The sequence below is a fragment of the Crocodylus porosus genome, unplaced genomic scaffold, assembly GCF_001723895.1.
Source record: "Crocodylus porosus isolate Cpor-Errol unplaced genomic scaffold, CroPor_comp1, whole genome shotgun sequence".
In the NCBI taxonomy this organism is placed as follows: domain Eukaryota; kingdom Metazoa; phylum Chordata; order Crocodylia; family Crocodylidae; genus Crocodylus; species Crocodylus porosus.
The window spans coordinates 83,197,826-83,220,602 of record NW_017728949.1 but is presented as its reverse complement, the minus strand read 5'-3'; the positions used below and the strand labels follow the sequence as shown (position 1 = coordinate 83,220,602).

General features: G+C 44.9%; 1 protein-coding gene across 6 annotated transcripts in view; it reads right to left on the bottom strand.

The window, feature by feature from the left end:
* UPP2 (uridine phosphorylase 2) overlaps window positions 1-22,777 on the bottom strand; it is a 31,379-nt gene that overhangs the window by 4,055 nt on the left and 4,547 nt on the right. For 3 of the 6 annotated variants that reach the window (XM_019554653.1, XM_019554652.1, XM_019554655.1), the window contains 3 exons: window positions 22,420-22,578; window positions 8,867-8,981; window positions 2,331-2,540 (listed from right to left, as the gene is read on the bottom strand). In XM_019554653.1, the coding sequence (XP_019410198.1) occupies window positions 2,331-2,540; window positions 8,867-8,981; window positions 22,420-22,578 (484 nt within the window). The remainder of the gene's footprint in view (window positions 1-2,330; window positions 2,541-8,866; window positions 8,982-22,419; window positions 22,579-22,777) is intronic. The other 3 variants (XM_019554654.1, XM_019554656.1, XM_019554657.1) reach the window with 2 other exon arrangements.

Here is a 22,777-nt window from a genome sequence, read left to right as displayed (position 1 = left end):
TCCCCCTCTACGCAACACTGGTCAGGCCACAGCTGGAGTCAGGAGGGGAGGGGGACACCATGGAGAGGGTCCAGAGGAGGCCACCCGCATGATCCGGGGACAACAGGGCAGACCCTACAATGAGAGACGGCGGGACCTGAACCTGTTCAGCCTTCACAAGAGGAGGCTGAGGGAGGACCTGGTGACCATCTATAAACTCACTAGCGGGGACCAGAAGGGTTTGGGAGAGACCTTGGTTTCCCCTTGCACCCCCTGGCATAACAAGGAATAACGGCCACAAGTTGTTGGAGAGCATGTTTAGATTAGACATCCGTAAGAACTACTTCACAGTTAGGGCGGCTAGGACCTGGAGCCAACTTCCAAGGGAAGTGGTGCTGGCTTCTACCCTGGGGGTCTTTAAGAAGAGGCTTGATGCCTACCTGGCTGGAGTCATCTCAGCCCAGTTTTTTCTCCTGCTCTGGCAGGGGGTCAGACTTAAAGATCTACAAGGTCCCTTCCGACTCGACTTCTATGATTCTATGAAGTGGTGACCCATTTTATTTGACTCAGTCCGTCATTTTATCTTTGTTGATCCTTAATCTTCCTGATCTGGCAAATGAGGATAGCCAGTACATTCTAGGTTTTTAAAAGGTGCTTAGTTACTAGTTAGAAATAGCAATGCCTTTATGAACACTCTAGTTGCTTGGGGCATTTGGGGACTAGTTTGTAAGGCTGACATACTGTCTGTTCAGCAAATTTAATCAATCAAACTTTGCATTCTAACCTCCTATGACCTTGTACGTGCCTTTAACTGAAGGTCTCAAAACACTGCCTATCAGACTCACAGGAGTCCTCATACCATTGTTCAGAAAAGTCTCTGTGACAGATTTATAAAGCTGCTATAGGGAGCTCAATTCACTTATCTCCCCTTGACTTAGCCTCCAGGTCTCAATGCCAAAGTGAAACTGCAGTTCTGTAATAATAACTTAGTTTGTTTTCTCCTCTAATCCATGATCATGTGGTGGTGGTGACAGGGATTGTCATTTTCGTTTGCCACTCTCCCAAATGGCACAATATAAAGGGGAAAAGTGGTAGCTCACTACCAACTGGATTCATTCTGTCCAATCCCCTTTCCCTCTGAAACTTTAGTTTAATTTTTTGACTAAGTCAGAGGAGAAATGGATTTGGATTAGTATTGAGACAGTTTATATGCCTGTGGTTTTGAAGGTTCAGGTTTGTGATGGACTATGTGTGTGGTAACAACAGACACAATTTATCCATAGTGTCTACACTGAGGGCACATATGCCTCCCTTTGAAAGCAGGTCTATTGAAGAAACTCTCAGCTCATGTAATATCTCTCTCTCTCAAACTTGGCTGATTGTTTGTTGCTAGTATTTTAGAGTTGAACATGGACCCAAAATAAGGGACCCATTCTCAGATGTACCAGGATTTCTTATCCAAAATGGCATGTCTTTTGCTTAGGAAAAATGTATATCTCCAGCTGTACTAACCTAAGTAAACTATTTCATTTCATTATCATCCCTCCTGTTAATCCTCTCAAATGGCTTTTTATTTAAGTAAACATGGCCTTGAGCAATACACAGATGGCCACATTTGCAAGCAGCTCCAAAGGGTTATAAATAGTTCTCGAATTATTAATTCTCCATTTATTCTGTGTCATCCACTTTGTGATGAACATTTAATTTTCTAAGGAAATGGTTCCACAGTAGGGCTCAAAATCTAAGGGTTGCAAACACAAATGTCATACACTTCTTGACATTTTTCTTCTGTTTGGTAATTCTGCAGACATAATCCCATCATAGGAAGTAACATTGTGGAACCCATCTGTTAAAGTTATGTTAAGATTACAGACAAGGGGCTGTTTACTTTAACTGCTTAATGTTATGTGCCTGTTGCTTTCAGAGGTTCACTGAGCATTTGCTGGCTTTTGTGGTGCAGTCAGGCTGAGAGACAGCAGGAAGTGCTATGGGAGTGAATGCTGTCCAGAATGAATCATAATGCTTGATTCACTGTCATGGTGACACTAATATTTCCCTTGCAGATACGATGTTGTTACAAAATTGACTAAGTGACAGATGCAACAGAGGCCAATTATGGCATGATTCTCTTAATTAATGTTATGTGTTATAAAAGTAGCTCCTTTTCTGACCTGCAGACAAACCCTTAAAAATATAATAAGTCAAATCTCATCTCTCCTCACTTTTTACTTCATGCTTAGGGAAATCTCCAGCTGACTGGGTTGGTGATTTTTGCTTCAGCAAGGATAACAGGATTTGGCCTTATGACTGAAAAACAAAAAAATGAATAGAAAGGTATAGTTCATCCTCACCCTCATAAAAGTCATAGGTGCACATTGTATGACCAATCATCGTTGGGAAGTCGTGGATCTCTTTGCTGCAGTTCAGTAGTTCCTCAGCAAGGTCCTTATCAAGTTCAGTGCTTCGTACAACTACATTATCCAGTATTATCTGCTCAAACTGAGGCTTGAAAAATGAATCCAGTGCAGTGTCTGTTATTACAACAGATCCAGGTTCAATGCCTGCAGAAGCAGAGACAAGAATGAGGAAGAATGGTTAGTGCTACATGGTTTTTATACCCTAATGATAACTGGAACATTTTTTATAAATATGAATAGCTATCAGTAACACAATATATAGGTGAGAACAATTGAAACACAAAATAATGGTTAATACATTATTCATGTAAGAATAATCAATATCTCAATCTTGTGACATCAGTGACAGTAACACAGCTCAGCATCTCTCAGGAATGGATCCTAAATGTTTAGATAGTTAGTTTCATACTAATTTGCATCACTAATAAATATAAACCAGAAAATATATGTGCACTAACAGAAGATAGCAGGCTATTGGGGGAATATGTTGGACAAAGGATATTTATTAATTTTGATAAGTTCATAGAACAAGGAAAGCTCATGTGCATGAGAGATTCAGAAACTAATGGCAATTTAAAAAAAAACCCATTTTGTGTCCAATGATCATTTCCTGGACTACATCATAGAATTATAGAATATGAGGGTTGGAAGGGACCTCAGGAGGTCATCAGTCCAAATCCCTGCTCAAAGCATGACCAGCCCCAACTAGATCATCCCAGCCAAAGCTTTGTCTAGCCCAGTCTTGAAAACCTTGATGAGGATGGAGATTCCACCACCTCTCTGGGTAACCTGTTCCAGTGTTTTACTACCCTCCTAGGGATAAAATTCTTTCTAATATCTAATGTAAACTTCCTGAGCTGCAACTTCAGACTGTTGCTCCTTGTTCTGTTGTCCGCCACCACTGAGCACAGTCTAGCTCCATCCTCTTTTGAAACCCCCTTCAGGTAGTTGCAGGCTGCTATTAAATTCCCTCTTGGTCTTCTCTTCTCTGGACTCAGTAAGCCCAGTTCCCTCAGCCTGTCTTCATAAGTCCTGTCCCCCAGCCCTCTCACCATTTTTTGTTGCCCTCTATTTTTGTTGGACCCTCTCCAATTTGTCCACATCCTTTCTGTAGTGGGGGGCCCAAAACTGAACACAGTACTCCAGATATGGTTTCACCAGTGCTGAACAGGGAGGAAGAATCACTTCCCTTCACCTACTGGCAACATATCTACAAATGCAGCCCTGGTTGTCATTAGCCCTCTTGGCAACAAGGGCACACTGCTGGCTTATATTCAGCTTACTGTCCATTATAAACCCCAGGTCCTTTTCTACAGAGCTGCTGCCCAGCCAGTCAACCCCCAGCTTAAACTAATGCATGGGATTGTTCCATCCCAAGTGTAGAGCTTTGCATTTGTCTTTGTTGAACCTCATGAGATTCTTTTTGGCTCAATCCTCCAATTTGTCTCAGTCACTCTGAATCCTAGCCCTACCCTCCAGTATATCTAGTACTCCCCACAATTTTGTGTCATTTGCAGACTTGCTGAGGGTGTACTCTATGCCATCTTCCAGGTTGTTGATGAAGGCATTGAACCAGCCTCAGGACTAACTCTTGGGGCACTCCACTTAATACTGGTTGCCAACTAGACATGGAGCCATTGATTACTGCTTTCTGAGCCCAATGCTCCAGGCAGTTTTCTGTCCTTCTTATAGTCCATTCATTCGGCCCATAATTCCTTAGCTTGCCTGAAAGAATGTTGTGAGAGACCATGTGGCAGGGCACCTTTGGTGCCTACCTCTTTAAGGGCCTGAGCAGGTTGTGAGGCAGCCTGCAGATAACTGGAGAACCAGCAGGCCACCTCATTGGAGCTGGGCTATGGAGTCTCAGCATAAGAGCAGGTCCTGAGAGACAAAGCCAGCAGTTGTTGCAGGGATGCTGCCATGGCAACATCACCAGCCTGAGATCTGCTGCTCCCAGGTACACCGTCAGGTAAAGGGCAAGACCTATGGGGATGGAAGAGGTTCCTCATCCTGCGGAATGACCTAAGCTACACCTTGCTGGGGTTGGATGGTGTGGTGGGGCCGCTGGTGATGGGGCAACCCCCAGGAAATGCCACACTAGTGCCCAGTTAGTGAACGGCAAGTATGGGGTGCCAGAAAGCCTCAGCCCCTGCTGCCTTGTGGGTACCCCATGGAGGGAAAAGGCTAAGGGAGCACACCCTAACAGAAAAGCATCAGGCTTGGGCAGGATCATGGAGGCCAGGAGGGCCCAAGGCCCAAGACCTGAATGAGTGAGACCTAATGAGAGGCCTGGAGGGGAGTGAGGTCCAGGCACATAGACACTTGAGGCCTGAGTGGGCCATAGGCTGATAGTGAGGTCCAGGCATGTTTACAGAGACACCTGAGACCTAAGGGGTGTAAGGCCCTGCAGCCCCAGTGAGGGGGTAGAGTAGTGACCCCAATGAGGGGTAGAGTGTGAGGGGCTAGAAGCCTGTAGAGAGGCATAGAGCCTAGAGTGGGAGTAGAGGCCCCAGTGAGGGGGCATGCAGCCAAGGTAAGTATCCTGAGTATGCCTGAGGCTGACTTTGGGCCAGAGGCCGAGTGTGGCTCAGCAATGGAGCTGGGGGAGTAATAGTGGATAGTTTGGGCCAGTGGCCTAGTGAAGCCCAGCAATGTGGCTGGAAGAGCTAGGAGTACTTTGGGTGCCCTTTGCAAGACATGGGACATGGTAAAGAGGAGGTTGGAGCTGTGTATAGCATCTTTGGCATGAGGGCATTAAATGGACAGCCTCCCACTAAGAAACATCTATTTATTAAGGCATGGCAGGAGAGTTAGTTTGGCAGACTGCCCTGGACAGGTGGGCAGGCCAGTACTGTGATTGGCCCTGGGGATGGCCCCCTTTCACAGACTGTATCAAAAGCCTTTTCTAAAATCAAGGTACACCATATCCATCCATCCATCTCTCTGCAGCCACAGAACAAGTCATCTTATCACAGAAGGCAATCAGGTTGGTCAGGCATGACTTGCCCCGATAAATCCATACTGACTGTTCCTAAACACCTTTTCTTCCAAGTGCTTAGAAATGGATTCCCTAAGGAATCTGCTCCATGATTTTTCCAAGGACTGAGGTGAGGCTGACTGGTTTGCAGTTCCCTAGATCCTCCTTTTTCCCTTTCTTAAATATGGGTACTATGTTTACTCTCTTCCAATCATCTGGGACCTCTCCTGATCACCATGAGTTTTCAAAGATGATGGCCAGTGCTCTGCAATCACATCACATCAGCCAACTCCCTCAGCACCCTCGGGTGCATCCCATCTGGCCTCATTTCTACATGGACAGCTTTTCTACATAGTCCTAACCTGTTTTATGACCACTGTTGACTGTTTACCTCCTCCCCAAACTGTGCTGCCCAGTGTAGTAGCCTGGGAGCTGACCTTGCCTGTGAAGACTGAGGCAAAAAAGCCATTGAGCAGTTCAGCCTTCTCTGCACCCTCTGTTACAAGGTTGCCTTCCCCATTCAGTAAGGGATTAACACTTTCCCTGATCCTCCTCTTCCTACTGACATACTTGTAGAAATACTTCTTGTTCCCCTTCACATCCCTTGCTAGCTGCAACTCCAGTTGCACTTTGGCCTTCCTGACTTCATCCCTGCATGCCTGAGCAATGCTCTTATATTCTTCCCTAGTTATTTGTCCAAGTTTTCACTTCTTATAAGCTTCCTTTTCTGTGATTTAATTTACTGAGGAGTTCCCTGCTAAGCCCAGCTGGTCTTCTGCCAAGTCTTGCTAGTCTTCCTACACATTGGGATTGTTTGTTCCTGCACCCTGAGTAAGGTTTATTTCAAGTTCAGCTATCTATCCTAGACTCCTCTCCCCCTCTGACTGGCTTCCCAGGGGATCCTCCCCAGAGTTCCCTGCATGAGTCGAAATCTGCTTTTCTGAAGTCCAGGATCCTTACTCTGCTGCTCTCCATCCTTCCTTTCCCCAGGATCCTGAACTCAATCATCTCATTGTCACTGCTGCCCAAGTTGCCATCTACTATACTACATTCCCCACCAATTCTTCCTTGTTCGTAAGTAGCAGGTCAAGAAGAGCATTGCCTCTAGTTGGCCACTCCAGCACTTGCACGGGGAAATTGTCCCCAGTACTCTCTGTATTGTCCCCCAAAGCTTCCTGGATTGCCTGCACCACTGCTCTATTGCTCTCCCAGCAAATGTCAGGATAATTGAAGTCCCCCATAAGAACCAGGACCTGTGATTGGGAAACTTCCACCAGCTGTTTGAAGAAAGCCTCGTCTACCATTTCCTCCTGGTCTGGTGGTTGATTTCAGAACCCCACCATGACATCACCCGTGTTGCTCTCCCTTCTGTCACTACCCCAAAGACTCTGAATAGGCATATCTCCAGCTTCATACTGGAGCTCTAAGCAATCTTATGGCTCTCTTATATAAAATCCTTCCTGTCTCTTTCCCAGACAGTTTGTACCTATCCATGACTGTGCCCCAGTCATGTGACCTCTCCCACCAAGTCTGTTATTCCAATCACATCATAGTTCCATGACTGTGCAAGGATTTCCAGTTCTTCCTGCTTGTTTCCCAGGCTCTGTGCATTGGTGTACAGGCACCTGTACTAACTAGTTGATTGCCCTGATTTTTCAGAAAGTATGAGAGCACCTCCCCTGTTGTCCCTTCCTGCTTGCTCTTTTTCCAAGTCTCCTGGTTCTCCACTTACCTCAAGGCTTTGGTCTCCATCCCCCAGCCAACCTAGTTTAAAGACCTCCTCACTAGGTTAGCGAGGCTGTCTGTGAAGATGCTCTTCCCTCTCTTCATCAGCTGGGTCCCATCTCTTCCCAGCAATCCTTCTTCTTGGAAGAATATCGCATGGTTGAAGAAGCCAAAGTCCTGCTGGCAACACCACCTGCACAGCCAGATGTTGATCTGCAGGATGCACTTGCTCCTGCCTGGCCCCTTTCCCTTGACCGGAAGGCTTGACAATAGCACAACCTGAGCACATCACTTCTCTGTGTAGTCAAAGACAAGCTATCGGGGTGTTTGACAATGCTGCCATCAGTGTTCCCTGCTGCTGTGTAGTTTTCTTATTTGTTGCATGTGCATGGGCAACCATTTTGCCATTAGTTTCTGAAGCCCTGTGAGGAGAGATCGAGGGACCTGGAACTCTTCAGCCTCGGCAAGAGAAGCCTGAAAGGTGACCTTGGTAGCTGCCTACAAATTCATTGGGGGGCAGGGGAAGCAGCAAGGAACAGGAGATGCTCTGTTTACCAGGGCACCCCTTGAAGAAACTAGAAGCAACAGCCACAAGCTGATGGAGAGCAGATTTAGGTTAGACATCAGGAAGAAACTTTTTATGGTAAGAGTTGCCAGAATCTGGAATGGCCTTCCAAGGGAGGTGGTGCTCTCCCATACCTTGGGGGTCTTTAAGAGGATGCTAGATATGCACCTGGCTAGAGTCATCTGGCCCCAGCTCTCCTTTCCAGGGCAGAGGGTTGGACTTGATGATCTACTGAAGTTCCTTCTGACTGAAACATCTATGAATCTATGAAATATCCTTGTAGCTATTGGTTTGTATGTACCTTGACTTAGGGTGAAAGGAAAGGCATATTTAATGTTATTTCCCACTGTATCTCTTAAGACCTGTATTCCTAAAAGACAAAAGAAGTTCTTGTGCTTTAGCTAATTCAGTAGAGGCTTGTGGTTTCTGACCATGCTGTTCTGCACCTGCCATGACATTCTGCGTGACCTTTGTGCACATGTGCAACAGGGTGAGAACGGTGACGTTCTAAGCACTGACAGGTCAGATAAAATACATGGTGTTTTTTCATAGATCTGAGCCTGAAGTGCTTATGCAAACACAACTATCGGGGAGGCCATAGAACATTTGCCAGCATCCAGGCCAAGCAGGCCTTCTGTGGTATCCAGTGTATAACGATGCCAATTCTTTTTTGAAGTTTCATATGAATTCATATTTTTCTAAATTCCAGGTCACGGGGTAGCCCTATTGCAAGGAAGGATTTCTGTTGGTGCCCTGTTCTCAATGAGTTCTTCATAGTTTTTACTTTCATTCTTAAACTGTAACCGCCCTGGAACAAGAACTGTCTCTCTAATCCCAATCCTGATGAGGACCTTAAATGCCAATATGCTAGATAACTATTTTTATTTAACTGAAAGACGTTCCATTATGGCTTAAAAATGTGAGTGCATTGAGAGGTTTCAGAAAGTTGGAGCAAATCCCATCAGGTGGTTTGGATTGTTCAGGTATTTTAGATCTCGAGATCATCATGTGTTATGAGAATGTGTGCTTCTGCTATGCCAGGCATTACAAATGTGCTGTTTGGTGACCTGAAATAAAATATACTGTTGCTCTGGTATTTGAAAACCTGAACAAATATGAAAAGCTCATAATTACATGACCGATTGCCTGGATAGGTTGGATTAACATCCTTCTTGTCTGTCAGTAGCAAAACTGGTCACTCACCTAAGCCCCCAGAAGTACCGATGCGTATAATAGTAACACCCCGGCATTTTGCATGGTGTAGTAATTTGATTAATTCATGAAGCATAATAGAAATGGAAGGAATGCCCATCCCATGCTACTGAGAGAAAAAGAAATAAAAACCATCATTAATCATCATTTTTGTTTAAACTTATTTATTTACCTCAAAAATACCTCATAATTATACTACATAGGTGGAGGTATCCTGCTTCAGTGAAGTCAGTGGAATTGTTTTTCTGTGAGCAAAGCATAAGCCCACAGAACATTATTCTGGGTTGGGTTGGGGTGGGAGCACGTCAGTGTCAGGACTTCTGAATTATGTTCTGAGGCCCCTCCTTCTGCCATAACACCAGGAAGAGTAATACAACTAATCACTTCCTGTCTGCTCCTATTATGCCCACTCTGAGCACGCCTACAGGGATGAACAACATGGAGAGAAGCCCACAGGAATAAATGGCAAGAGGATGAGCATCCATTTTGGCTCGCATTTTCCTCTGGTTATCCTAGGGAGTGATGCCACACAACAAGCTTTTTTTGGAAGTGACTTTCTTTTATTCTATGGACAGTGCCTGATACTCTGATTTCTTCTGGGGTTCGCTGGGGCTTCTGTGGTGGTCATCATAATTAAGAGGCCATAAACCCACCCTGAACTGTTTCTACCCCAGGGAGCAACAAACACATTAAGTTCAGTGTCTTTCCTGCACTTCAGCACTTACATTGCCCTAAGCCCCAAATAGCTGATGGTGGCAGGATCAGCTCAGGGGTGCATATCCTGTGACAGTTTTTCTGGCAGTATGAATGGAGTGTTTCTATACCCAACTGAACCTTGATTGCTAATTCACCCTCTCAAGCCACTGGCAATTATCACAAGATAAATACACCCAGGCTGTTTCCAGTAGATGAATTATCAGAATATAACAGAAATTCTCATTAGTCCATAAATGTATGACCATGTACTTCCATATTTCATGCTTCTTCAATTATTGCAGATCTTTGTGTATAATATTCTGATTCTCCTCTGTATTGGAAATGCCTCCTAAATTTTCTTAATCAGCAAACTTCATTAGCATGCTCTTTATTAGCACATTTTTGAGGAAGTATTACTAATGACATTTTAGTACCATTTAAAAAATATTTCCAAGACCAGCTCCACTGGTAACCTCCTTCCAGCCTAATAGTTCCTTTTCAGCACAATCTATTGATGTCTCCCTTCAGCCAATTCCTTATCCAATTTACAAGTCTTGTATTAATTCCTGTCTTTTCTGGCTTAACTAAGAATTTCATGGTAATGCCATAATAAATGTTTTACTGAAATCCAGTTAAATTAGAATCACTGTGTTTCCCATGTCTAGAAAATCAATCTGTTATGACCTGCCTTTGGAAAATCCATGTTGCATTTTATACCATAGCCCATTTACTGACATGTCTTTAATTATTCTTTCCTTCACCATTTTGTTTTAAAGTCTTGAATGCTAGTTAGATCAGACTAACAGGTCTATAGTTGACTGGATTGGTTCTGTGCCTTTTTGAAACACAGTCCTGGCAGATGTTACAGTTATGATGCAATTAACATGTGAATCATGCCATAAATAGCAACACTGCTACATGGTAAAGTCAATGTGTACTGGAATAGTATAGCAAATGAGCCACATAGGTGATCAGAGTTTGGTTACGGCTTTGTGGCTTATTTGTAACCAGCCTCAGTTGAACATGTGGTATAAGGGGGCTCAGGATCCTCACTCTTAGCTGAGCATTGATCTGGCATGAGAAAGCCCCAGGATCTGAGACCACCCCTGTCTGATCAGAGGGTTCTGACTGGGAGCAATTCTGGGTCCCATACCTGGCTGCTTCCTGTCTGATCCCAGGAGGAAGATGGGAAAGGTGTGACATTGGGAAGCATCACCCAATTGTTGGGCCCATGGCATCCCAGGCCTTTAAAAAGTAGGCAGACACCTGGGAATCTCAGCTTTCTAAAGTTTTCAGGGTATCCATGGAAGCTGGAGAGTGGGGAGCTCCCTGCTCTCCAGCTTCAGGCACTGCTTCATGGTACATGCTGATGGCTAGAAAATTATATTTAAAGGTTTGTTTTTAAGAATTGGCTTGTAGGTAAAATACATATACATTAGAGCAGGGGTTCTCAATGTTTGTGTGCCCAAGGGCACATTCGAATTTAAAAGAAAAAGCAGCAGGCATCAATATGACAGCATTTTTTGTTGGAATAATGATTTTTTACTGATCATGAAAATGCATGCAGGCACCTAAATAAACCTCAGGGGGTGCCATGGCACCTGCAGGCACCATGTTGGGAACCGCTACATTAGAGCAGTTGGTTTAGGGGGACTGCAAGGGTTAATTGGTTTCAAAGAGCCTATTTGTGACAAAGTGTCATTCAAGGCCCACTGTGTATGAAGTAGACACAGGCTGGGAAATTGAAGACATGTAGCACACCGTTCCATAACATGAAATAAGGTGGTATTAGGTCTCAGTGCCCAACTGCAGAGCCCCTGGGATTTCTGGTTTTGGTGGACAGACCAAATTAAGGCACTGGTAAATAACCAAATTAAGATGTGTGCATATGATGGGTTTGTGAAACAAGGGAATATGTTGACAGAACAGAATGTGGACAATATGAAAACCACAGAACTGATCATTGATGCCCAGAGATGAAGAGTCATCAGAGGGGACAAAGGATACAAAAGGAGGAGCAGCAAAGGGTCCCAGAGTGGGGAACCCGAGGCCACCATGGACAGAGGGCACACCACCAATCTGTCTTGTCTACCCCACAGGAAGAGGTGGGTTTTGTCCCTTTACCTGCTGACTGCTGACATTCAAGAAAGAACCACAGGGTGAAGCTCATGTACTGGCCAGGTATACCTTCCATATGTGACAGCCCTAGGACTGGCAGATATAGAATTGTTTGCTTTGCCTGCATTGTTCTTATCTGCTATCACTGTGTATCAATAAAATTAGCCTGTTATCGAATGGAGAAGTCATGGTCAGTCTGAAGGTTTGGGTCCACCTGGAACAATGTATCTGGGCCATAAAACTGACACATGGCTGCAGCTAGGCTGCCCAGCCCAGGGCAACACTGCATCTCTCCCTGATCCCTGCAACCTACTGGCAGGTGGGTTGTTTAAAAGTCCCCTGTTGCTGGGAACCAGGGAGCTTCTCCCCAGTGCCTGGGTCCAACTGCCTGGGAAGGTTTAAAGAGTACAGTTGCAGCCCTGCTGCAGTCATGTTTTTGTTTTTTGTTTCGTTTTTAAGTCCCTATGCACCAGGACCCAGTGTGGAGCTAGAGAGCTGGTGGGTCCTGGCTCCTCAGCTTCTGCTCCTATGTTGCCCTGGGACCTTAAAGTGGGTTTGCACTTGAGCTACAGGCACATTTTTCAAAAGTCTGCAGGTGCTGGGAATGAGAGACTGGGGGCCAGTCCCTGGGTTCCAGCACTTGGGGAACTTTGAAAACATGGCAGTTGCCATGTAATTGGGATCCAACTAATTTTATGTCATATCCCAAAATTGTGAATCCTGACATGCACATGTGACATGGTAGGGCACACAAGTGTTAGGAATGGGCACAAAATCAGTCAGATCCCAATTGCATGAGTAAATTAACAAAATTAAATTTTGCTATTCTCCAGTTTTCAGGTAACACTTTTTGACTTGACAGATTTATTAAGAACCCTTCCCATCTGCTTTCCTACCTATCACATGACATCCTTTTGTGTCCTAGTTCTTTCAGCATTCTAGGCTGGAATTTTCTGGTCTCCTGATTGGAACACATTGAGTGAGTTTTGCTTCCACCATGGATATGGTAAGTTCTATTTCCATATGAGTGTTTCCTTTAGCAGCCCCTAGGGTCAACACAGTCATACTTTCTGAAAACTGAGTCAAAGTATTTATTGAGCCTTTGGGCTATCCCTTGATTATTTTTTATTTCTAACTCATCCTCACTGTTTAGCTGTACAGCTTCTTTGTAGCTTGTTCTCATTTTATTCATACTGCTGAAGGTCCTTTGCTTTCTGTTTTAATCACCTTTGCAAAGCCTAACAGCTTGATTTTGGCTATTCTTTATCTCAACATTTCCTAATATTTTTTTCTCCTTTTTTCTGTTTCATGTGCATTCTCTGCTTTTTCCTACTATTCTTTTTGAAGTGGCTATCCTTTTTGAGACAATTAGCGCTGAAAACCTTCCCTATACTTTTTTTCTGAAGTTCTAGATAGTTTTCACAGCTTTGATTTAAATAAATGTCACACCTCCTCCATATTCAAATCCCTGAACCCTTCAATACAGTTGACATCACTAGCTCTTTTAATGTATCAAGAATTATCCTTTTGAAATAAAAAGCCTATTTTCTTGTTTAAATCTCAGTTGATTTCTTCTGAATCAACTTGTGATCACTTGCACTGAGATTATTTTCTACAACCACTGCTGACCTTATCACTTAGCAAATCAAGACTTAAAATAGCATTGCCTCTTATTGTTTCAGGGATGTTTGGTAAAGAAAGCTATTGGCTACTACATCCAGGAATAACCGGGGGTTACCACCATTAGTAGTGGTATCTGTGGGCTTGTCTACATTTGGGAGCCTCTGCTGCTATGATTGAACCTCCATAATTATGTTGGGGAAAGTTCCCTCACAGAGACAGCATATATCAGAGGAAAGTATTTTTCTCCTGGCACAGCTGTACTCTAATGACAGAGCTAACTTGGTAGAAGCCCTCTTCTGTTGGCATAACAACATCCGTATCAGGGCTTTTGCAGGCATAGCTATGTTGAATAGCATGTGCACTTTCACACCCTTAGCCAACACAGCTGTCAGCAACAGGTCTGTAGTACAGACCAGACTTCTATATCTGGGAAGTTAGTTTCCCATCATGGTACAATTACTAATAGTATTTATCTATGAAATAATATGATAGCTCTCTATTCACATCCAAATCTTGTGCTGGGGTCTACAGCAGACCCTTACCATCTCCCCAGGAGAACCACTTCACTAAAGTGAGTTTGGCTCAGATTCTCTAGTGAACAGGCTCTCCCTTCTTTTTTATAATCTGTCAGGTTATTCATGTATAGCCATTTCCCATGTCCCAATTTGCTGGTCTGCCATGTTTGTTAGTCCTTCGATATCATTTTACATGTCCTGCAAAACTAGTTCTAATTCCTTTATTTTATTTCCAAGTCTCCTGGCATTAGTTTATAAACATCTGAGTTGTTTCTCACTGATATAATCCCTTTTTTAGATTAGACTACCATATTTACCCATATATGGCAACCCTAAATATAAGATGACTCCCCCCTGTCCCTCTCCTCCAAATTAGAATCTATACATGGAAACATTTTCCCTACTGTAGCAGAGGAAGGGGTGCAAATTCAAGGTAAACTTCCAAAAATTTGATTTTATATCTGGAAAATTAAAACAAATTTGATGCCAACAGCCCCAAGCGCTGTCCCCAGCAGGAATAAACAACAAGCAGCAGCCATGGCTCAGTGATGAGTCCTACTGCACATGGGCCAGGGAGGAAGCCAGGGGCTGGTGGAGGATGGTGCCAACAGGAAACAGAGTGAGACAGCCATTTGTCTGACCTTTCAGATAGTCCCTTTGTTTTCTGTGCTATGCCAGCTTGTTTCCCCTGCAGCTCCTTTCCCCATTTCTTCCTATCAGATGCTGCTCTCCCTGAGCACATGGAAGTGAGCGGCAAATCTGAAAACGCTGATCTAGAAATACACATATCTATAGTAATTTACACATAACGAAATTACTACAGGTACTCATAGACTTGCTTCATCCAGAATTGATGCAGTGTACCTTTTTTGAAACTGCTGCATGTTTTTAGCACAGGTACTCCATAAAATATACTTTTAAGCAGCACTTCTGTACCAACTTCTAGATAGTACAAACTATGCATGATATTAGCCCAAAGCCAAAAGGCTCTTGATTTACCATACAGCTCATTGGGCTGAGACCCATCAGAGTCAAAAGGGTTCCGAGCCATGGTGATCCCATAGCCCAGCACTGTTAAGTATCTGTGTGTACTCCAGCTACTCCTCACAAAGGAGCCATGTGCTAATTAGCTCCCACTCATGACTGGATCCAGGTGTTCTTGTCATGAGTCCTGGGATTCTCCAAAAAATTATATTCAGATGAAGTGCCGGGCAACCTGGTGTGGCTCCATCTCATGGCGAGTGGGGTCACATTAATCATACGTGACAGGCTGAGGCAGTGGGTATCAGGGGGATTCTGGGTAAGCTGTTTTGGGCCCTATTCAGTGATATTCTCCAGACATATAGGGCTGGTTGTAGCAGGACTACCACTATCGGAGCCTCTCTGGGTGTGGCTCCACCCTCCTGTAATGGGCCAACCAGCTGCTTACTTTCCTGCCATGCCTTAATCTTATTTGATTAATAGATTGTTGTAATCAGTGGGAGGCTGCCCATTTCTACGCACCCCGATGACAGGGGGCGCTACCTGCAGCTCCTTTTCCTCCCCTACACTGCAGCCCAAGCCTCGCAGATGGTGCTGATGTGATCTGACCTGGGCCCTGTTATGTCTTGGCCCTCCTTTTGCTCTCAGGGCTCCCCACTGCCTCCTCTCTTTTTCTCTCGGGGCTCCTCACTTCCCCCTCTCGTCCTTGGGGCTCCTCGTTGCCCCCCTCTTGCTCTCAGTGCTCCTCACCGCCCCTTCTTGTTCTTGGGGTTCCTTGCTGCCCCCTTCACTCTAGGGCTGGGGCCAATGCACCCCCCCAAGATGCTGCACCCTCTCAGGCGCCAGGACTCCCACGCTACTGTGGAGTCCCTATGAAGCCTTCTCCAACCCCTAATGGCCTCACCCGGTCCTCCGGTAAACAGTAAACACAAAGCACAAAGCCCCCAGGCTATAACATAAAACTAAACCGTCCGGTCAGACAACATTTGATCCCTACCGGGAAAAATACTCCAGCTCATGGCAGCAACCAGTGGATACTCATGCAGTCAAATCCTTGCCCTTCTCTCTGCACTGGCTGAGCTCCCCACTCCTTGGCTGCCAGAGGGGAACTGCCATCCTGGCCTCCTGCCTGGGTTTAAGAAGGGCTAAGCCCTGCCCCTTCCTGTCAGCAGGGTTCACTGGTTGCCCCAGCAACCAGCATCTGAGTTACCCTGGTGACTGGTGGCTGCGCCTCCCCCTTCTCACTGCTAGGGGCCTCTCTTGAGCCGTCCCTGTTCTCAGGCGCAGGGCACCTAAGTGCTCTGCGACACTGGTTAAAAATCAGGACTCATCGGAAATGGGAAAGAAAGGCTCAGTCCAGTTGCAGGTGGAAGAGGAAGCAGAAGTGTACCTTTCTTGGTAACAAGGGCATACTTTTGTCTCATATTCAGCTTATTGTCCACTGTAGCCCCCAGGTCCTTTGCTGCAGAGCTGCTGCCCAGCCAGTTGGTCTACAGCTTGTACTGATGCATGAGATTGTTCCATCCTAAGTACAGGACTTTGCACTTCTTCTTTTTGAACCTCATGAGATTTCTTTTGGTGCAATTCTTCAATTTGTCAGGGTCTCTCTGAATCCTAGCCCTACCCTTCACTGTATCTACTACTCCCCCAGCTTGCTATAATTTGTAAGGGCAAAACTTCCCAAAACCTTCCTTATGACTTTTCAGTCTTTGAGCCATCTTCATTATCATGCTATGCTTTGAAAGCCTGGAAGATTACCTGAGCCCTCCACTTCTTTCAGCATCTCCAGTCTGTTGGTATCACTCTTAATTCAACTCTGTCAGCATCAGTGTCATTTGTGAAGAATTATCAGTTGTTTTTTCCCTGATCTGATTTTTTTAAATCTTTATGTGCACCTCTTATCCTTTATCCTGGAAGACAGCACACCCTTTCATTTCTAGATTGTCCCTGGTGACAGCACTGCCAATCCTTCCCCCAAGGCAGCTATATATAAATGTTTTCCCAGTGTTGGTATGAACCTCAGTTCCTCTCTTTTCTATTATTCCTTTTGTCTGCAGATTTCATGCATGGTTTCACTGAAAGTTGAGAGTGGACAAACAGAAATTTTGTCGTGAGCCTTCATCAACAGTGATTATTTTTAATGGGTCATGAATGGATTTTAGATAAAACGTGCTAATTTTTCTTTCTACATGCATTAAAACCATGATAGAACTGATACAGAAATAAAACTAAACCTGGGGGTCTGACTTCAGAACTTGTCCCAGGGAATGAAAGTTTCTGTGGGTGCCACAGTTTGTATACAATCATCTTGTATCATACAATCTTGTTCCTCCTGAAGCATTGGTCTTTGGCTTTATCCATTGTCTCTTCCTCTCTTGTGGGTCTAGTCACCTCCCTGTCTGACTTCCTTCAGTTTCTATTTCCCTTTCTTGCTCTCTAGAGTAGTAACTCTACTTCTTGTTCCTAATTTTTATATTTCCTCCTCCTTTCTTGTGGCCATGTACTTCTATAGGCCATGTTCACCATCAGGTGTCTTGTCCTCTTGTTCAGGTATCTAAAAACCTTGAGTTGTCCATGAAGTCTCCTTCTCCTTCATGTCTCCAAATCCACATCTGAATTCCATCATTGTCTCTAGCTGTATTGATACTACTTGGATCTTTTTCTTGCATGAGCTCTATCAGGAGATATTTCATGCATACATTGATTCTTTGTCAGGTACCCTCCCAAGAATATTGTACATTGTGCAGCTTCTGCATGCACTCAGCTTCCATGTATCCATCATTCTGTTCCACTGCTCCTCACTCAGTAGCCATTATTGTCTTCTCTTCTTAGTCCCTACTTTTCAAGAAAAAAAAGGAAAATTCCCCATCCTCGCATACAAATGCCCCTATTTCCTGCTCTCTGTTTGCAGACCCAATTACATTTTCAAAAACCTGAAGGAAGGTGCTTCCAAAAGGGCAGAGTTTATTTTAATGTATATAATAATGTATATATTTCTTTTTCTGCCATGTTCTCTTTCCAGTTTTTGGTCATATAACCTGAGTCTTATGAAGTTTTGATTGTAGTTTACAATATAAATATATTATATTCCTATTTTTCTTCTACAACAGCCTGAATTCCTTGCCAGTACCTTTTAAAAAGTTGACTCTTATTAAAAAGATACAAGCCAGGGATGTTGCAAAAATCCCTGGTATTTTTTTAACTTACTTGCATCTCTCAGCAATTCACAAAAAAATGTGGCATCTGTGATTTTGGCAAAAGCTGTCAGCAAAACATCCAAGAGGGAAGTTGTCAGAAGTTGAATCCTACTTACCATCCAGACATGCAGTGTAGAGCATGCAGGGGAAAGTTGTCCCTTACCTAGCCCATACTTAGACAGTAGTTTTTCTCAATACCTGGACAGGCCAACTACAATATCTGGGTCAGGGGACATAAAATAACAACAAATACCTTGGAATCATCAAGGTGTGTACTTTGGTAGCCCATGACCCTGAAATTATTACTGTCACCCTTCTTTCCTTTCTCTCTTTTTATTGTTGCACAGCCACTTGTTATATCTTGTCTTAGGCCTTGTCTATGCATACCCTAGCATTGGTTTAACAAATAGTCTTTTAACCTAGTAAAGCTAAATCTGTCCCTGCTGGTGTATAGGCAAGGCCTTATACTGGGAACTCATTCTGCTAGTGACACACTTGTTACTAGACTTTAACCAGACAGAGCAGTAGTAAATCTGTTCCCAGCTAATTGTCTTTTCTATACCTGTTTTTTTTAAGGCAGACACAAGTGTGTCACTTCAGTCACACAAGTGGTCCAATTGACTTCTCATGTGAGTGTAGTTCAAGGCTACTCTTCTGAGTGAAGTAACGTATGTATGTAAATGACTGATGGATTGACACCTTGGATTATAAACTCTTAGCAAACAAAAGCTGTCATTTTTTTAAAATTTGTATAATGCCAAACATATTGCTGCACTTAACATGGTTCAATACGACATGATTCAAATATAAGACTGTTCTTATAAATCAGGGTCAGGTAATTATTTTGGCTGGAGGGCTGCTTAATGAGTTTTGGTGAGCTGTTGAGGGCTGCAAGGATAGCTCCTCCCCTTGAGGGGTGCCCTGCCCCCTGGTTGTCATCTTGGGACCAGAAGTCCCTCCCCTAACCCCTGACCTTTACCACCAGAAAAGCCTCCCCTTGATTCTGGATGTACTCCTTTTGTGTTTGCCATCTTAAAACCGGAAAAAAACAAATGATATACCAAAAATCAAACATCTACAATAACATACTTTAATTTTATTTTAAAAATACATTTTTATCCTGATTTGTGTGTGTTTGCATTGTGTATATACAGGCGATTGCATAAGAGCTCAAAATGAAGTCTTAGTCTTGTATATTATGGGGGTGAATGGGTGGAGGGGTATAAGTGAGTGGATATAGGGTTTGTGGAGGGCTGTGGGTGTGTGTGTGTGAAAGTATGTGTGGATGTGGGTGAGTATGGGAGGTTTGTGAGGGGGATTTTATGGGGATGTGTGGTGTGGATGGGTATGGGGTTTGTGGGGGCTGGGGGGTATGTGGAGGGGGAGGGTGGCTGAGGGTGTATGTCTGGAGGGGTGGGGTGGGGTGTGTGTGGGGAGTGTAGGTGCATGTGTGGTGAGGTATGTGCAAGGGGCTCCACCCCCAGAGGCACTCGGTTTGTGTGTACGTGGGGGTGCATGTGAGGAGGTGTATGGGATTTGTGGGGGGGTTGCAGGTGAGCGCAGTGTTTGTGGGGTGTGTGACTGTGTGGGGGGAGGGTGTGGTTGTAGGGCTTGTGGGGGAGGGTTTGTGGATATAGGGGGATGTTCATGGGAGTTGCCCCCCACCAATACCTCGCTGAGCCACTCAGCACCTGCCTCTGCCCTGCAACACCCTGGAGCCCATGCACACTGCAGCACCTCCCCACCACTGCCAACAGCCAGCGCACAGCCCCCGCCCTATCCCACACCTGCTCCAGAATCACCCTGGCAGGAGCTAATCAGCCAGAACCCACGCACACAGCCCTGACTTCAGCCTGCCCCATGCCTGCTCCACACCGCCCTCCTGTGGCATGTCTTGCCACCCCCTGGGCATGCCCGTGGTTTGGGCAGGTCCATGGCTAGACTGCCTTTCTAGGCAGCCCACGCAGCAATGGTTCCTTCTGGCTGCTGCTGCTGCTAGACCCAGCTCCGTGGTACTGGTAGGGACCCACGCACACAGCCCTGACCTGGCCCACCCCCCAGACTTGCCAGTGCTGAGCAGTGGCAGCAGCAGTGACTGCTGGCAGAAACGGATCCTCAATGTAGGGGAAAGTGGCCCCTCCCCCTTGCCACTGCTGGGTTCTTCCTGGTGTATCTGCCTGGACCCTGTGCTGGGCTGCTCTGCATCTCTACCCCCTCTGAGCTGTTCAGCAGGGCAGCGGTGGCAGTGCAGAGCAGCCGCAGGGCAGCCTGGAGTGGGCCCTGGGTGGCTGCAGTGGGAAGGGCCTGGCAGTGGTGCAGGAGTGGGGGTGCTGCTTTTCCCCCATGCTGAGGAATAGTTTCTGCCCAGCAGCCACTGCTGCTGCTGTTGCTCAGCCTGGGCAGGTGAGTCCAGAGCAGGCATAGGGTGGGCTGGGTGGGGGCTGTGCACATGGGTCCCTGGGGCCAGTGGCAGTGGCAGCCGGAAGGAGCCGCTACTGCCTGGGCTGCCTGGAAACCCCCGGCCCTGCTGCATGTCCAGAGGGCGGCAGGACGTGTCACAGGCGGATGCTGCCTGGACCAGGTAGGACCAAGGGACTCACCGCAGGCTGGACAAAGCCCTTCCAGATCTGGTCCATGGGCCATATTTTGCCCATCCCTGTTATAAATCATGGTCCTTGGTGTAATCTAGCTTATCTTGAAATCCATGATCCATTGGATCAGGATTGGGCTCCTTGCCTATTAAGTGTGAACCCAGCCTGTTTCATGAGAGCTTGGGAAAGGGAAATTCATGAGCCAAGGTATGTGCATCTCCTCTAGTGCTGGTATTGTAGAAGTGGCGATATAAATCAGAAGCTGTGAGTGGCAGCAGCAGTTTGTCACTAAGCTTATTAAAGTGTAAATTGTAGCTTTTTAGAATGACTGTATGAGTTTACTTGTAATAATGGTTTGAGGAGAAAGACAGAAAAGTTGCCTGTGGATTAGTCAGTTATGAACTAAAAGCAAAGACCTGGGAGTCAGGTCATTCCTAAGGCAGCATGCCAAGTAACTGTGGGCAAATCCTTTAACCAAGGCAATTATCCTGTGCTTTGGATAATTATGCTGACCTATGTAAGAGACAATTGGCAAGATTGATTAATTAGCGTTTGATTAATTAGTTAGGGGTTCTTCTGATGGTAGGCATAACAGAAATGCAGACAGTATGAGTGAAACTTAGATATTTCTACCTTGTCAATCCTTGACACAATATGAGATGGAAGAAAATGACTTGCTGTGGTAATATCTACTTTTAAATCACTTGCCAACCTGCAGGCACGCTGAACTCTACTGTTATATCTATATGCACTGCCTGCAGGAAACAGCACATCAGGAACGATGTAGCAATATCAGTTCCTAGACTTTCTAATGCACCTGCACTTCAGAATGCCCCAAAGTTTTCTGCTTTGTTGAAATTGGGGGACTTTATGGCTTAGAAGACAGGAAGAGGCTTTTAATTCTCAGAGTTTGTCTATATTGCACTCAAATGTGTAATGACCACCTATATAAAAATGCTCCAGCTTATGCTGCACTAGGTTGTTCAAGTACTCTTTACAGTGCTACTGCAGCAGCCCATGCAAACATACAGGTTCCTAGGAAGCTACTGTCTTCTGTCTGCTTAGTGAGTTATACAAAATGAATTTTGTAGACTATTCCATTCTCAGTGGCTAAAAGTCAACATTAAGAAAATACCACCATAACCGATACATGCGGTCAATGTAAGTACAGAAGCCAACAAGAGAAGGGCATGGATACTTAATGAGCCTCTCCTGTGGGTGGTCCCTGCATATCAGGGCTAAATCGTATTAGTTAGGGAAGCTGGAGAATGCTTTTTGCAGTTATGCTTCTTCAATACCACTCCTGTACAAACAGCTCCACAAAATAACTCTACACAGTAAAATTACTGTGCCAGGGAGTAGTGCCCTCAAGCATGCTGTCCTGCTCTGGGCACATTGTTTCTTCAGCCAGAAGCAGAGTAGCTAGCCCTCCAAGACTATGGGTGGGCTGATTCATTACCATTGCTGAGTGACAGTGCCAATTAGCCCTCCCCCCATATAGTCCAGTCCACTAGAGTTCCATGTAGCGATTACTACATGCCCCATGTTTTGGAGGCAATCTGCCTGGTAGGCTGAGGCATACCTGAAGTTACCACTACTCCCTAGCTTCCATGTGAATGTAAAGTTGCTGAAAGCTGCTGTATGGACAGTCCTGGATGCTAAGTATCCAGAGCAAATATGGCCATGGTCTCCAGGGTTGTCTATACAACAATTTCAGCAGCTTTAAATTCACGTCTGCATTTAAGGAAGAATTATAAACAACGTACTAAGTCCTTCAGTTGTTGCTATGCTGCAAATAGAAGTATACATTATAAAGTACTTACACTGACAGAGAGCACAGGTCCAACTTTGTACATAGAGTACCGATCTGTCCCCGCACAAATATCTTTCACATCTTTCCCATCTCCTTCAAATCCAAGTTCTTTGTGCATGAACTGAGCAAAGGCTTTCATTCGATTTGCGCTGCCACCAACACAGACAAACTAAATATAAAATATATAGATACCCATACCATTTTAGCTAGAGCTGGAATAAGACTCAGCCTGCATTTGTAATATTTATAATGATCTGTTTCATCTACTCAGAGAGAGCAAATGTAAATGCACGAGTAAACTGACTGCAAGATGCATTTGTCTGCTCATCCAGTTTTGACATGGAAACTGTTTTTAGAATCATGTTGCA